Source organism: Carcharodon carcharias, chromosome 20 (genome assembly GCF_017639515.1).
Source record: "Carcharodon carcharias isolate sCarCar2 chromosome 20, sCarCar2.pri, whole genome shotgun sequence".
NCBI classification, from domain to species: Eukaryota; Metazoa; Chordata; class Chondrichthyes; order Lamniformes; family Lamnidae; genus Carcharodon; species Carcharodon carcharias.
Window position 1 is genome coordinate 12,614,010 of NC_054486.1, and position 15,425 is coordinate 12,629,434.

General features: G+C 42.1%; 1 protein-coding gene across 4 annotated transcripts in view; it reads right to left on the minus strand.

Annotated features, from left to right (window-relative positions):
• Nucleotides 1-13,265: 13,265 nt before the first annotated feature.
• LOC121292693 (MAGUK p55 subfamily member 5-like) overlaps nucleotides 13,266-15,425 on the minus strand; it is a 95,819-nt gene continuing 93,659 nt past the window's right edge. For all 4 annotated transcript variants that reach the window (XM_041214985.1, XM_041214986.1, XM_041214988.1 and 1 more), the window contains exon 14: nucleotides 13,266-14,748. In XM_041214985.1, the coding sequence (XP_041070919.1) occupies nucleotides 14,572-14,748 (177 nt within the window). In that variant the 3' untranslated portion in view covers nucleotides 13,266-14,571. The remainder of the gene's footprint in view (nucleotides 14,749-15,425) is intronic.

The window sequence follows — 15,425 nt, forward strand, 5'->3', positions numbered from 1 at the left end:
TGATCCCCATACCAATCAAGAACCTATCCATCTCGGTCTTAAATACACTCAATGACCTGGCCTCCACAGCCCTCTGTGGCAATGAATTCCATAGATTCACCACTCTCTGGCTAAAGAAGTTTCTCCTCATCTCTGTTCTAAAAGGTCTTCCCTTTATTCTGAGGCTATGCCCATGGGTCCTAGTCTCTCCTACTAATGGAAACTTCTTCCCCATGTCCACTCTATCCAGGCCTTTCAATCAGATCCCCCCTCATCCTTCTAAACTCCATTGAATATAGACCCAGAGTCCTCAAACATTCCTCATATGTTAAGCCTTTCATTCCTGGGATCATTCTCGTTAACCTCCTCTGGACCCTCTCCAGGGCCAGCACATCCTTCCTGAGATATGGGGCCCAAAATTGCTCACAATATCCTAAATGTGGTCTGACCAAGCCTTATAAAGCCTCAGCAGCACATCCCCGCTTTTATATTCTAGTCCTCTCAAATAAATGCCAATATTGCATTTGCCTTCCTAACTATCGACTCAACCTGCAAGTTAACCTTAAGAGAATCCTGGACTAGAACTCCCAAGTCCCTTTGCACTCCAGATTTCTGAGTTCTCTCTCCATTTAGAAAGTAGTCTATGCCTCTTTCCTTCCTACCAAGGTGCATGACCTCACACTTCCCCACGTTGTATTCCATCTGCCACTTCTTTGCCCATTCTCCTAACCTGTCCAAATCCTTCTTCAGCCTCCCAGCCTCCTCAATACTACCTGTCCCTCCACCTATCTTTGTATCATCTGCAAACATAGCCAGGATGCCCTCAGTTCCTTCATCTAGATCATTAATGTATAAAGTGAAAAGTTGTGGTCCCAACACTGACCCCTGCGGAAATCCACCAGTCACCGGCCGCCATCCTGAGAAGGACCCCCTTATCCCCACTCTCTGCCTCCTGCCAGACAGCCAATCTTCTATCTTTGGGGAGTCAGGATGTGAGTTACTTGCTGCAGGATTCCTAGCCTCTGGCCTGCTCTTATAGCCACAGTATTTATATAGCTTAATTTAGGAACTAAAGCTAAAAAATAAAAACCACATGATTGTATTTCAATGGCAGCTTTCCTTTTCTTAAGTTTAACTTTAATACTCCCTGAACTGTTGTCTGTTCCTACCACACCTCATTAATAGAGATTTTGTCTCACCCCTTCTCTAATCTGGAACTATTAAGGCTACTTGCAGCATCTGGACTATATCAGTTTTAATGTGAATAGGCTTTCCTTTCTGTACTTATCCAGGATGCTAATGTAATCGACTGTTTTGCATAACACATGCTTCCCTACGTTCCCTCACTCGCTAAACCAAAATCTCCCTGCTCCCTCAACCCCTTTTCCACGATCATCCAACACCATTCCTCATTCCCAGGTTTGCTAATAATATGAACTGCACCATGCTAACAATCACACTAGGGAGATTTTTAACTCCCTTCACCTCATGGGAACTAGCATGCAATGGTTAAATTCCAAGCCCGACTCCTTGTTGAAAATCACTGAACAACAGGTTAAGGAAGCTAACAGAATTACCTGGAAAAACTCAGCAGGTCTGGCAGCATTGGCGGTGAAGAAGAGAGTTGACGTTTCGAGTCCTCATGACCCTTCAACAGAACTAGGTGAATCCAAGGAGGGGTGAAATATAAGCTGGTTTAAGGTGTGTGTGGAGGTGAGTTGGGGGGGGGGTGGGGGGGGAGGGGGGGTAGGGGGGTTGGGTGGGGGGAGAGAAGTGGAGGGGGGGGTGTGGTTGTAGGGACAAGCAAGCAGTGAGAGAAGCAGATCATCAAAAGATATCACAGACAAAAGAACAAAAGAACACACAGGTGTTGAAGTTGATGATATTATCTAAACGAATGTGCTAATTAAGAATGGATGGTAGGGCACTCAAGGTATAGCTCTAGTGGGGGTGGGGGGGAGCATAAAAGATTTAAAAATATTTAAAAATAATGGAAATAGGTGGGAAAAGAAAAATCTATATAATTTATTGGAAAAAACAAAAGGAAGGGGGAAGAAACAGAAAGGGGGTGGGGATGGAGGAGGGAGTTCAAGACCTAAAGTTGTTGAATTCAATATTCAGTCCAGAAGGCTGTAAAGTGCCTAGTCAGAAGATGAGGTGCTGTTCCTCCACTTTGTGTTGGGCTTCATTGGAACAATGCAGCAAGCCAAGGATAGACATGTGGGCAAGAGAGCAGGGTGGAGTGTTAAAATGGCAAGCGACAGGGAGGTTTGGGTCATTCTAGCGGACAGACCGCAGGTGTTCTGCAAAGCGGTCGCCCAGTTTACGTTTGGTCTCTCCAATGTAGAGGAGACCACATTGGGAGCAACAAATACAGTAGACTAAGTTGGGGGAAATGCAAGTGAAATGCTGCTTCACTTGAAAGGAGTGTTTGGGCCCTTGGATGGTGAGGAGAGAGGAAGTGAAGGGGCAGGTGTTACATCTTTTGCGTGGGCATGGGGAGGTTCCATAGGTGGGGGTTGAGGAGTAGGGGGTGATGGAGGAATAGACCAGGGTGTCCCAGAGGGAATGATCCCTACGGAATGCCGATGGGGGGGTGAAGGGAAGATGTGTTTGGTGGTGGCATCATGCTGGAGTTGGCGGAAATGGCGGAGGATGATCCTTTGAATGCGGAGGCTGGTGGGGTGATAAGTGAGGACAAGGGGAACCCTATCATGTTTCTGGGAGGGAGGAGAAGGCGTGAGGGCGGATGCGCGGGAGATGGGCCGGACACGGTTGAGGGCCCTGTCAACGACCGTGGGTGGAAAACCTCGGTTAAGGAAGTAGGAGGACATGTCAGAGGAACTATTTTTGAAGGTAGCATCATCGGAACAGATATGACGAGGGCAAAGGAACTGAGAGAATGGGATGGAGTCCTTACAGGAAGCGGGGTGTGAGGAGCTGTAGTCGAGGTAGCTGTAGGAGTCAGTAGGCTTGTAATGGATATTGGTGGACAGTCTATCACCAGAGATTGAGACAGAGAGGTCAAGGAAGGGAAGGGAAGTGTCAGAGATGGACCACGTGAAAATGATGGAGGGGTGGAGATTGAAAGCAAAATTAATAAATTTTTCCAAGTCCCAATGAGAGCATGAAGCAGCACCGAAGTAATCGTTGATGTACCGGAGAAAGAGTTGTGGAAGGGGGCCGGAGTAGGACTGGAACAAGGAATGTTCCACATACCCCATAAAGAGACAGCATAGCTGGGGCCCATGCGGGTGTCTCTTTATGGGGTATGTGGAACATTCCTTGTTCCAGTCCTACTCCGGCCCCCTTCCACAACTCTTTCTCCGGTACATCGATGATTACTTCGGTGCTGCTTCATTCTCTCGTCGGGACTTGGAAAAATTTATTAATTTTGCTTCCAATCTCCACCCCTCCATCATTTTCACGTGGTCCATCTCTGACACTTCCCTTCCCTTCCTTGACCTCTCTGTCTCAATCTCTGGTGATAGACTGTCCACCAATATCCATTACAAACCCACCGACTCCCACAGCTACCTCGACTACAGCTCCTCACACCCCGCTTCCTGTAAGGACTCCATCCCATTCTCTCAGTTCCTTCGCCTTCGTCGCATCTGTTCCGATGATGCTACCTTCAAAAACAGTTCATCTGACATGCCCTCCTTCTTCCTTAACCGAGGTTTTCCACCAATGGTCGTTGACAGGGCCTTCAACCGTGTCCGGCCCATCTCCTGCGCATCCGCCCTCATGCCTTCTCCTCCCTCCCAGAAACATGATAGGGTCCCCGTTGTCCTCACTTATCACCCCACCAGTCTCCGCATTCAAAGGATCATCCTCCGCCATTTCCGCCAACTCCAGCATGATGCCACCACCAAACACATCTTCCCTTCACCCCCCCATCGGCATTCCATAGGGATCATTCCCCCTGGGACACCCTGGTCCATTCCTCCATCACCCCCTACCCCTCAACCCCCACCTATGGAACCTCCCCATGCCCACGCAAAAGATGTAACACCTGCCCCTTCACTTCCTCTCTCCTCACTGTCCAAGGGCCCAAACACTCCTTTCAAGTGAAGCAGCATTTCACTTGCATTTCCCCCAACTTAGTCTACTGTATTTGTTGCTCCCAATGCGGTCTCCTCTACATTGGAGAGACCAAACGTAAACTGGGCGACTGCTTTGCAGAACACCTGCGGTCTGTCCGCTAGAATGATCCAAACCTCCCTGTCGCTTGCCATTTTAACAATCCACCCTGCTCTCTTGCCCACATGTCTATCCTTGGCTTGCTGCATTGTTCCAGTGAAGCCCAATGCAAAGTGGAGGAACAGCACCTCATCTTCTGACTAGGCACTTTACAGCCTTCCGGACTGAATATTGAATTCAACAACTTTTGGTCTTGAACTCCCTCCTCCATCCTCACTCCCTTTCTGTTTCTTCCCCCTTCCTTTTGTTTTTTCCAATAAATTATATAGATTTTTCTTTTCTCACCTATTTCCATTATTTTTAAATATTTTTAAATCTTTTATGCTCTCCCCACCCCCACTAGAGCTATACCTTGAGTACCCTACCATCCATTCTTAATTATCACATTCATTTAGATAATATCACCAACTTCAACACCTATTTCCATTATTTTTAAATATTTTTAAATCTTTTATGCTCCCCCACCCCCACTAGAGCTATACCTTGAGTGCCCTACCATCCATTCTTAATTAGCACATTCGTTTAGATAATATCACCAACTTCAACACCTATGTGTTCTTTTGTTCTTTTGTCTGTGACATCTTTTGATGATCTGCTTCTCTTACTGCTTGCTTGTCCCTACAACACCACCCCCCTCCACTTCTCTCCCCCCACCCAACACCCCCCCCCCCCACCGCCCCCACCCCCCACACACACCTTAAACCAACTTATATTTCACCTTTTCCTTGGATTCACCTTGTTCTGTTGAAGGGTCATGAGGACTCGAAACGTCAACGCTTTTCTTCTCCGCCGATGCTGCCAGACCTGCTGAGTTTTTCCAGGTAATTCTGTTTTTGTTTTGGATTTCCAGCATCCGGAGTTTTTTTGTTTTTATCTAGATTAAGGAAGCTGTTTCATGCTGCTACTGGGCAGTGGATAAGTGAGTGTTTTTTCCCCCACTAATAGGATGCTGCCTTCAGCACAAAAAGATTTTCCGCCTACTACACAATTGTGCAACACCATGTATGAATTTCGGTGCCAGTGCGTTGCCAGTTACATAGGCCATACATCTAAGCGATTGGCTGATCAGATCAAACAGCATGTTCCTTCAATTGTTCATAATAGGCAGCGTGCAGATAATGCTCAACCAGCCCACACTTGCACGACCCAGAAAAGTCTGATGTTAGATGTGATCCTGCAATTTGGGCAGCACTTGTTGAACAATCCTGAGTGTGCCAAATAACAAGCATTTAAGATGACCAGTTGTGCTCATAACGTGGCTCCTTTATGCTTGCCAGAAGCAACACACGTTCATACGCAGGGACCTGCCCTCTGCAAACAAAAGGAATATGCTCAAGCCTTGCACTTTTCTTGAATTACTTTGGTGCTTGGCAAGCCTAGTTCCCCATTGCTTTCTACATAGCAATGCCTCAGCCAATCAGAGTCGGCTTGCCAGCCAATCAGCACCCTTTTCTCTCGTATAAATTGTCGCAATCGTTTGAAAGTTGGCATTCTTGTGCTTGTCCCGAGGAGTGAAAGATGACAACATGTCTTTCTTTTCAGCTATATTCAAGTTAAAATTTCTGAACAATGTTAAGAAATAAAAAAAAGCATGCTTCAACTCCATTCTCTATTAATGCGTTGTTCTTACAAACGCTATTTCATTCATCAGCAAATTGAGAACTGAGGTTCTTGCCCTGACATGGGGAAAATACATTTTGTTTTCACCTTGGGCATTGAAACTAGTTTCAAATCTGGCCTATATTATGGAAGAAAATAATTCCTCTCCATTAGTCATAAAAATCTAAAGGCGTTTGTTGAGTTTCAATCCAGTGTTTAGTAGCTGGCACAGTAAAGCTAACCTTGTAAAATAATTTGGCATAAGTTTCAGGGTTTCAGGCAGGAGGCACAAAGTTGGCTGAAATTAAAAACAGGCATAAAACACCCATGTTTTTGTACAGTGCAAGCCAATTCCCGAAAATGTTCCTTACATGACCACCAGAGGGTAGTATCTAGCAAGAGGCCAATTCTCCATTCCACACCTTGAATGTATCAGGATGCATAAGATGGCCTCAAGAGAAACATCAGAACTTGAAGGTGTGGGGAGTATGAAATCTTGGATACAGAACTGACTCAACATTCCGGCATCAAGCGTCAATGGAATTGTTGAAACATTGTACTGTTCCAAGTACATCTGACTAATTATTTTACAAACATTTGAGCTGAAAGTGGAGTGCCACATTGCCTCGAACTCTATAATGAATGCGCCCATTATTGGAGACAGTCATTTAGTGCGTTACAGAAACGCAGCCAAATTTAAATTAAAAAAAAAACCGGCAAATATCCCGGGTGCAGTTCACGAGCAGAATTTCTGTCGCTTCTTCCTACAAGTCCTCATTTAGTTATTAAGCTGTCTTTAAAATCGTGAAATCGTGGAAATGTAAAGTATTGCGACAGTTGGCAGAAATAACAAAAAACAAAAAAAAAAATTGATTTACAAAGTACTGCTTTTAAAATATTTAAACGTTTTTGATTTGTGATCGCTTTGAAGGACACGCAATGGGTTTGTATTGTCATGACCTGTTGGTGTTTTCCTTTCCTCACCTGGAGTGACAAAAAAGTCAGCCCTTCCTGGATAAAGAGGCCAGATGGTGAAGACAGTTTATCTATTTGACTTACACGTGCCATTGATGGATCAGTAGGTAATCTTTCAGTGTTATCTCACTTTTCTGATTCAAAACGAAATGCAAAATCCTGGAAATAAAATAGTGATACGCTCCTTCTGAATGGGGCATGTTTAATGGGCTGGTTGGTCTTCTGTCCTTCCTTGTACGCTCATAACAAAACCACAAGTAACATTTTTAGTAAATTTTACTTCAGGCTCTTGGCTCCCCCCTGCCACCCTACCCACTGCAGCCCCCCACCGCCCCCACCGCCCCCCAACCCCCCCCAAACCACCACTCATAGCTTCCTTAGGCTAACAGGGCAGCCAGAGAGTGTGGTCAGAGGCCATTCCTTCATTGCTAACAACCAGCTGCTAATAGAAGCACAAATCTGGCTCTAGAATCTTGTGGCTGTCTAAGACCTTTCTGCCATAGTGCACCGAGGGGCTGGGAAAGGTATAGAACCCTCAGGCTGTACGGCTCACAATGAATGTATGCACTGAATACTAATTGTTATAATTGTATTGAAGCACCTCAGAGTGCAATGTGATGTATGTTGATAACTCCAATGCACCGTCTGACTGTCTGTAATGACCATATTGAAATGACTGTAATATTCATTGATTGTATTGAAGCACCTTGTGATCCATGTGTAAAAGTTGAATCTGATTGCACTTTTTGTGATGGTGATTGAGAAATGCTTTGTAATGTTCTTTCAGATATTTTATGAATAAAGTATATTTTTCAAAAAAAAATCTTCAGAAAGAAAAATACCCCCTAATCACCAAAATACCTCCAAAATAGCAAGAGAAAACTGAATTGGAGAAGACCATAGAAGTCAAACACGAGGTAAAAATCAGAGATTTCCTTTTTCAAAAGAAGCTTTGAAAGCATTACAAAAGTAAGTCAGCGTGAGCAAACAAATGGAAATTATTTTTTTTTTAAATTCAGAGATAAATTATTCGTGTCTCTGTATTTGTCCTGGGCAGTTGGCAAACTCTGGCAAACCTGTTGCCAGATGTCTGGCAAACCAACTAACTGGAGCTGCTCGGAGAAACCGCACTCTCAGCCTGAGAGGAAGTGGCTGACCCTTACTTGGCACCTGCAGTGAATAGATGCGTGGGGTGGGGGAGAGGGGCAGGGAATTTATAGGAAAAACAAAATCCATAGTACATTATAATACATATGTAACACTCACCCAATAATTTTTTTTTACACACTATCAGTTTTATCAAAACACATTTAGAAATGACTTGCTTTCTCTTATTAAAAATGCTGATAAGCACAGCATGATCAGTTTCAAGCATAGTAATTTTCAAACAAATGCCAATTACAGCAAGAGGAAGCAGCTTAATTTTGATTAAAATCATTTGTTAAATTTGAAGTGTTACAGGCTAATTTACATAATTGCACGCATACTCAAACTCCCGGTATTCTTGACCAATTCCATTATCTGTTGTACAAACTCACATATGGTGCCTGGGTGAAATGAAGTATGATCTCCCAATTCATGCAAGCGACAAGTTAATGCTTACTGAGAAATGGATAGCAACACCCCTTTACATAAAATCTTGAAGAAGGGCTCCTTACACAAGTGTTGCATTATTTTAACAATTAACACAACATTTGAAGTAACAGTGCATGGCAAAAATAAAGTGCCTTTCTCAGAAATCCCATGGTACTTTTCTGCATAGCAGCTGGAACCAAATCCAATGCAATCTTCTGGGAGCGGAGAGGCATTTCGCAGCTTACTACGAGAGGCTGAATAAATTGGCCTTATATTCCCTGGAGTGTAGAACAATGAGAAGCGATCTCACTGAAACCTGCAAAATTCTGATGGGGCTTGATAGGATGGATGCTGAGAGATAGATTCTGTCATGAAAATATAGTAATTTTCATGATATTATGATGATTTATTGTACAGGTAGGTTAATGGTGGGGTTTGGATTAGTTTCTCTGTGTAGTGGGATTTAATTGAATTGTCTGGAGCTTTTGAGTTATTAGAAGGGAAGCTAGGATTTGAAATGCTAAATATGTAAACATGGCTGAAGTTTTAGAATGTGTGGTGTGAGGAAAATTTGCAATTTTAGGTAAATTAGGTTTGTTTGAAATTCAAAGAGATGGTAATGTGTTACACCCTAGCCATAAGAAGCTAAGCCAAACAGTGTATTTATTTTTCCCAAAGGTTACTGATCATATGAGTACTATTTATATTATGAGAAAAGTAAAGTTGAAAAAACATATGGGAACAATGGAATTTGCATTAAAAGGGAGGAACATGTATAAAGAAGATGAGGTTATGTGTAAGGGAGAAGGCATTCTAAGATCTAAAAGTGTGAAAAGCCTCCAGCCTCCGTGCATCAAGTTGCTGTCTCCAGGAACCGAAGCTGAGAAAATAAACTTTGAATATCACCATCCGGGTATAGTGTGCTTTGCCTGGGTCTGTTTTAATTCTATTTGTTTTACTGTTGCCTTAACTGTGGTGTAACTGGGAGCCAGATTAATTAGGGAGTTAGGAGTTATTATAATAATAATTTGTAGATCTATGTATGTGCTCAAAAAATCTTTTCCTCCATTAATAAATGTTTAATTTAATTTTGTAAAAAAACCTCCAAGTCTCGGTAGACTTATTACTACTGAATTTAAGGCACGCATCTCGAAATAAAATGCAAATTGCAAAACAGCTGTGACAGCTATTTCAAGTTTCCCTCTGGGATTTGAGCAGCTTGGCATTTACCATCCACTGTGCCAGAACAATTCCTCGACCAATGAAAACAAAACATGGGGGAACAGTCTCAGGATAAGAGGCTGATAATTTAGGACTGAGATGAGGAGAAATTACTTCACTCAAAGGGTTGTGAATGTTTGGAATTCTCTACCCCAGATGCTCTATTGTTGAATGCATTTAACGCTATGAAAGACAGATTTTTGATCTCTTAGGGGATTAAGGAATATAGGGAGTGAGCAGTAAAATGGAGTTGAAGCCCAAGATCAACCATGAATGGTGGAGCAGACTCAATGAACTGTGTAGTGTACTCCTGCTCCTATTTCTTATGCTATGTACCACTTTGATTAGACTTTTTCCTCACCATTCAGGCCAAGAAAATGAGCTGCAAATTGCTGGAAGTGCAAGTTCATAACGAGGTCAAAGTGGCACCCAGGACCTTGCTGAATGATGGAACCAACAAACCATCTCCTTAGCAATGATTTAAGGGACAAAAAGAAAAACAGTAAAAAGAAACCCCCTGGGAACAATTTACTACCTGTGAGAAAGGAATTTCAGTTTCAATTGCTCCCTTTCTAGACCGGAGAGGTTGAATGTCAACATGGTAACGTAAATCTGATTGTTAAAATAGGTACCAGCCCTAATTTTGTGGCAAGGTTAATTTGTTTTAACAATCCACAGCAGCAATTTCTTGATATTGGGCAGGTCAAGGGTGAGCTCCTGTTTTTGCATGGCTAGCAGCAGAATGATGCAAATCATTCAGAAATTTGTGATGATTTGCAACTCATGGTGTATCTCTCCATCACAGATTGCTGGGTTATTTACAGATTAATATCAGCCTGTGTATTAAACTCACCATTATTTCCCCAAATTCTGGGTCATTAACTTCAGATTCCACTTATTGGAATATTGCTGAACTTTGCAATACCTTGAACTTATATCCAAAAGCCATCAAATTCTTACCAGTAGCAATGAATTTCAAGATCATTTACAACCTCTAAGAGCAATTTATTACTGGCAAGGAAGGGATTTCATTTTCAATTGATCCCTTTTAACTCAGTCTGAAATCTGAAATGGAGAATGCAGTAGCTTTCCAAACTGCCACTGCTAGAGGGAACCGTGATCCTGCTAGGGCTGTAATTGAGCTGAAGAAATGAAAGCCGACTGCACCAGCAGGGCGAGGCTAAAGAGAGAAAAAAAAAACAGAATCAGGTCAGAACTTCATCTCAATGAGGAGGCTACAGAGGAGCTAAACAGTGGGCAGCTGTGAACTGTTGAAACTTTCAATCTTTATTGTCTCAGGATTGAGTGCAGCTGCGTTGAAAATAATGACTCTCAATGGATTTGACATCTAAATGTAAATTTGACATCTTTTGGGGCTGTATTAACATCTATAATTTCTTAATGGATATTTATGATAAACCCATGAGGGGGAAGCGAAAAGAGTGACAAAGGGACAGGATAGAAAAAGGTAATGGGAGTGGGAAGAACTTAGATGGAGTGAATACACAAACCAATAGGACCAGTGGTCTATTTTTGTACTAACAACAAACTTGAACGTAATTTTGCCTGTTTAAAAAGTTCCATATAGCATAGATTGCCATATGTGCTCTCCCCTCATGCCCTTACTGGCTACACCTTGTCCACGAGGTCCATCTCCTGTGCTTGTGCCCCTATTCCCATTGAACTACTTACTGATCACCCAACTTCCCTTCCTAGCTCCCCATGTTAGTGGACATTGTTAATGGTTCTCTATTCTCAAGTTTTGTCCCTCTCTTCAAAAACCCAACTCTAATTCCTCCATCCTTGCAAACTAGCACTCCATCTCGACCATCTTTCTTCTCCAAAGTCCCTGAACATGGCCTTTGACACAGTTGATCATATTTTCCTTCTCTAATGCCTCTCCAATGTTGTCCTGCTGGGTGGGACTGCACTCACCTGGTTCCATTCTTATCTATCTAACCAGAGTCAGAGAATTGACATTAATGGCTTCCCTTCCTATTCCTCAGTTACCTCTGGTGTCTCCCAAGGATCTATTCTTGGACCTCTCCTATTTCTTATCCACATGCTGCCCTTTGGTGATATCATTCAAAAACACAATGTCAGTTTCCACACATACAGTGGCAGCACTCAGCTCTACTTCTCTAAACTCCTCCAACCTCTCAATTGTCAGACTGCTTGTTCAACATCCAGTACCAGACAAATAGAAATTTCCTCCAATATTGGGAAGACTGAAGCCATTGTTATTGGTCCCCACTCCAAACTCCACTCCCTTGTCACCAATTCCAACACTCTTTCTGAGACTGTCCACAAACTAGGTGCTAAATTTAACCCCAACATGGGCAACCAACCACACAGCCATGCCTTCACTAAGACCTCCTATTTCCACCTCCGTTACGTCACATATATCCGTCTTGCCTCAGATATTCTGCTGTTGAAACCCTCTGTCATTGCTACCTCCAGAGTTGACCAACGCACTCCTAGCCAGCCTCCCACACACCCTCCCTAAACTTGAGGTCATTGAAAATGTTGCTGCCTATGTTCTAACTCTCACCAAATCCCATTCACCCATCAACTGTGTGTGCACTGATCTACACTGATTCCTGATTAAACATCTCGCTTTTAAAATTCTCATCTTTTCAAATGCCTCCATGGCATGGTTATGTCTCTATCTCTGTAATCTTCCCCAGCCCTAAAATATTTTGAGATGTCCACCCTCCTGTGCATCCCCAAATTTAATCACTCTACCAGTGGCAGCTGTGCCTTCAGCTGCCTAGGCCCAAAGCCCTGGAATTCCCTTCCCAAACCTCTCCAACTTTCTTTCCTCCACAATATTCGTTAAAACCTACTTCTTTGATCAAGCTTTTGGTCATCTGCCCTAATATCTCCTTATATTTTGTTCCATGATGCTTCTGTGATGTGCCTCGAGAGGTTTTATTTTCTTAAAGATGCTATATAAATACAAGTTGTCATTGGCTTTCAATGTATTCTGTCTTGTTAATCAGTTTAAAAGATCTGCAAGTTCCAGTTAATGAGTGGCACATTGTTCAGTATTTGTGCATTAACTTTGTCTGGCACAAGAATATTACTCACTGGCTGTTTTAAATCAATTGCTTCATCAAGATCTTCATGAATTTCCATACAGGTTTATTTTTCTTTGGATTGGTGTTTCACCTTTGGCATTTCCTCTGTTGGCCCTCACAGTGCTCTCTATGAAACTGAGCACCTTGCAGATTATGGCCTGTGATTTTCCTTATGCATACATCATGTAGGATTTGCACTATAATGGATTACCAGTTCATTAGCCTCAGCTTGAATCCACTATTGTATCTGGATTGGCCCAGAGAGATCATGCATAATAATAGGGCTAATTTACAATTGACAAAAATCAGGTCCTGTCATTGGGATCCTCAAAACTGGGCCCATTATAGTGAAGATGTACTGTATGTGGATTTGTAGTTCAGAATAAGTGTGCACAAATCACCAACTGATCACCTATTGGAAAATGATGCCGCACTGAAAGAGGCTATTCAGCCAGTCTTGCCTGTGCCTAACAACCACTATTTTGACATTGTGCAATGTCAGGATACTGAAATTCATTAACTATACTTGAAAACTGTTGATTCTCACACATGGGCTTTTGGATTTTTGCAGGACACTAAAAATGCAGGTCATCTTGGTGAGGTCAGGCAGTGACAATGCAACCAGACATTAGCCAGGAGTGATTTGTTTTATTGAAAATCTACAAATACAATTTTACAATATTCTATGTGCAGTCAAGGCTCTGAAAACAGTTTTTAACTGAGCGAATGCAGATGTGTATTCCATGCTTAGATGGTACCTCTTATAGGTGGATCCCTCAATTAAAATCTGCATTACTGGCACACATGCCACATCCACACGCCTGTCCAATGAACTTGACTGAAGCCACAAAGGTCGTACATGTCATGTGGCATGTCAACCAATCATTTTGTCCCCCACAAGTAACACCCCCATTCTGCATCATTTCAACTTTTCATGGATGCTGCTTCGCTTTAGTCCAAGCAGATAAGCATCAAAGGTGGAAAAGCTGCACCATATCTCCAGTGCTTCTGCACTATTAGTTTAATACTGGGGAAAAATATGGTACAAAATACAGTTGACAAAACTAAGAAAACATACATCATTTATTTGGAGACTGTTCAGCCAATTCTAGCCATGAACCGTCATGAAATTCCAGTGTTTAAAAACTTTATTCTCAAAAAACCCACAAAACATCATTACTAATCAAAATTGCGTGAAGAGATTTCAACAGGACTCGTATTATTTTAAATTAAAACATTCACATTTGATGATTATTTTTTGAAAAGGCAGCTGTTTGGGATGCCTGTTGTGCCAATTATTGCTTTACTTTACAGTAGTTACATTCAATAATTCTATTCCAGTCTTTGATCAAACATTCCGATCATAAGAGACAATTTATTAGTCTGCACAAATCAGGTTCTCACAAACACATTTTTAAAAAAAAACTTAAAAACTATCAAGCCTTCCAGCTGAGCAAGCCTCTGAACTCCAATGTAGTGTTGTTCCTGCTAGGAGGAATGCACAATGTCTGTTAAAATATAAAAATCTATATGGTGGAATTTGTGAATTCTATTTTATTTCATAAAAATATACTCTGTCGTCTGCATACTTAATCCTCACAAAAGACTCTAGAACAATGCTCGACATAAGCAGTCCCCCAGCAAGGCTGAAACCTAAAAAATATATAAAAATGCCACACCTAAAAGCTGAACTCAGTACAGCCTAGACCCAGGGTTATTTACAGGGTGATTCAACGATAGCTAATGTCAGAAGTGTATCTATATTTACATTATAAATAGTTACCATAATAGTAATTACATGATTATTTCTACCACCAAGTGCTGGTATAAAATGGAATGTCAAATATTTTGTTAATTTTTCTTCCATTCTGTCTCTTCCATCAATGATCACTTCTGCAAAATGGCCGGAAAGCGGACTTGTTACCCGATGATCTGTTTTTCACCGAAGCCACGTGGATGGAACCCACTGAGGCTCTGTGTCAAGCTTGTTTATGAGGCGAATTAACTCCTGGTATGCCTTTTCCAAGTCTGTATTAACAACAGCTGCATCAAAATAATGACCATAGTTTTGTTCCATTTCCCTGGCCTTTTCTATGATATCCCGCAGATCTTCAGGCTGCAACACAAAAATGAAAATGTCCAGTATCTGCAGCAGCTGCATAAAGGTTATTTGTGCCATGTTACAATAGCTCACTAAAGGGCAGATTAGAAATTGTTAGGGGACACTTGATGGAAAGTTAAATCCGTTTGCTGCTGCACACTACCTGTGCTTACTTTGTTTCTTGGTCAAACTCCCTCACCATCATTGGGTACTTCTGAAGGAAAAGCACTCTCATCACCTGAATCTGAGATGCAAGATAGCCTTTTTTTATTTTGGGAGGCTTGGTCATTGAATTTATTCAAGGCTGATTTAGACAGATTTTTAATAGATAAGTCAAGGGTTTTGGGGGGGTGGGGGCAGATGGCAAAGTAGAGCTGAGGCCACAACCAGACCAGCCATGATCTTAATGAATGGTGGAGCAGGCTCAAAGAGCTGAATGGCCTATTGCTGCTCTCAAGTCCTACGTTTCCTTTAATACCAAACAGTATAACCAAAAGGTGCATGATTTATTAAATGGACATCTTTATCACTGAATCACTTTCTATTATCCATTTAATCTTTGCAATTGCAACAGTGTTCCTGAATTTTTATTACACCACTTGGGTGGAAAATTTATGGAGAGGTGCATGTACGTGATTGCTGGTGGCAGAGTCCCTGCTGGATTTAATAAGATCTGTGACTTTGGATGGTGC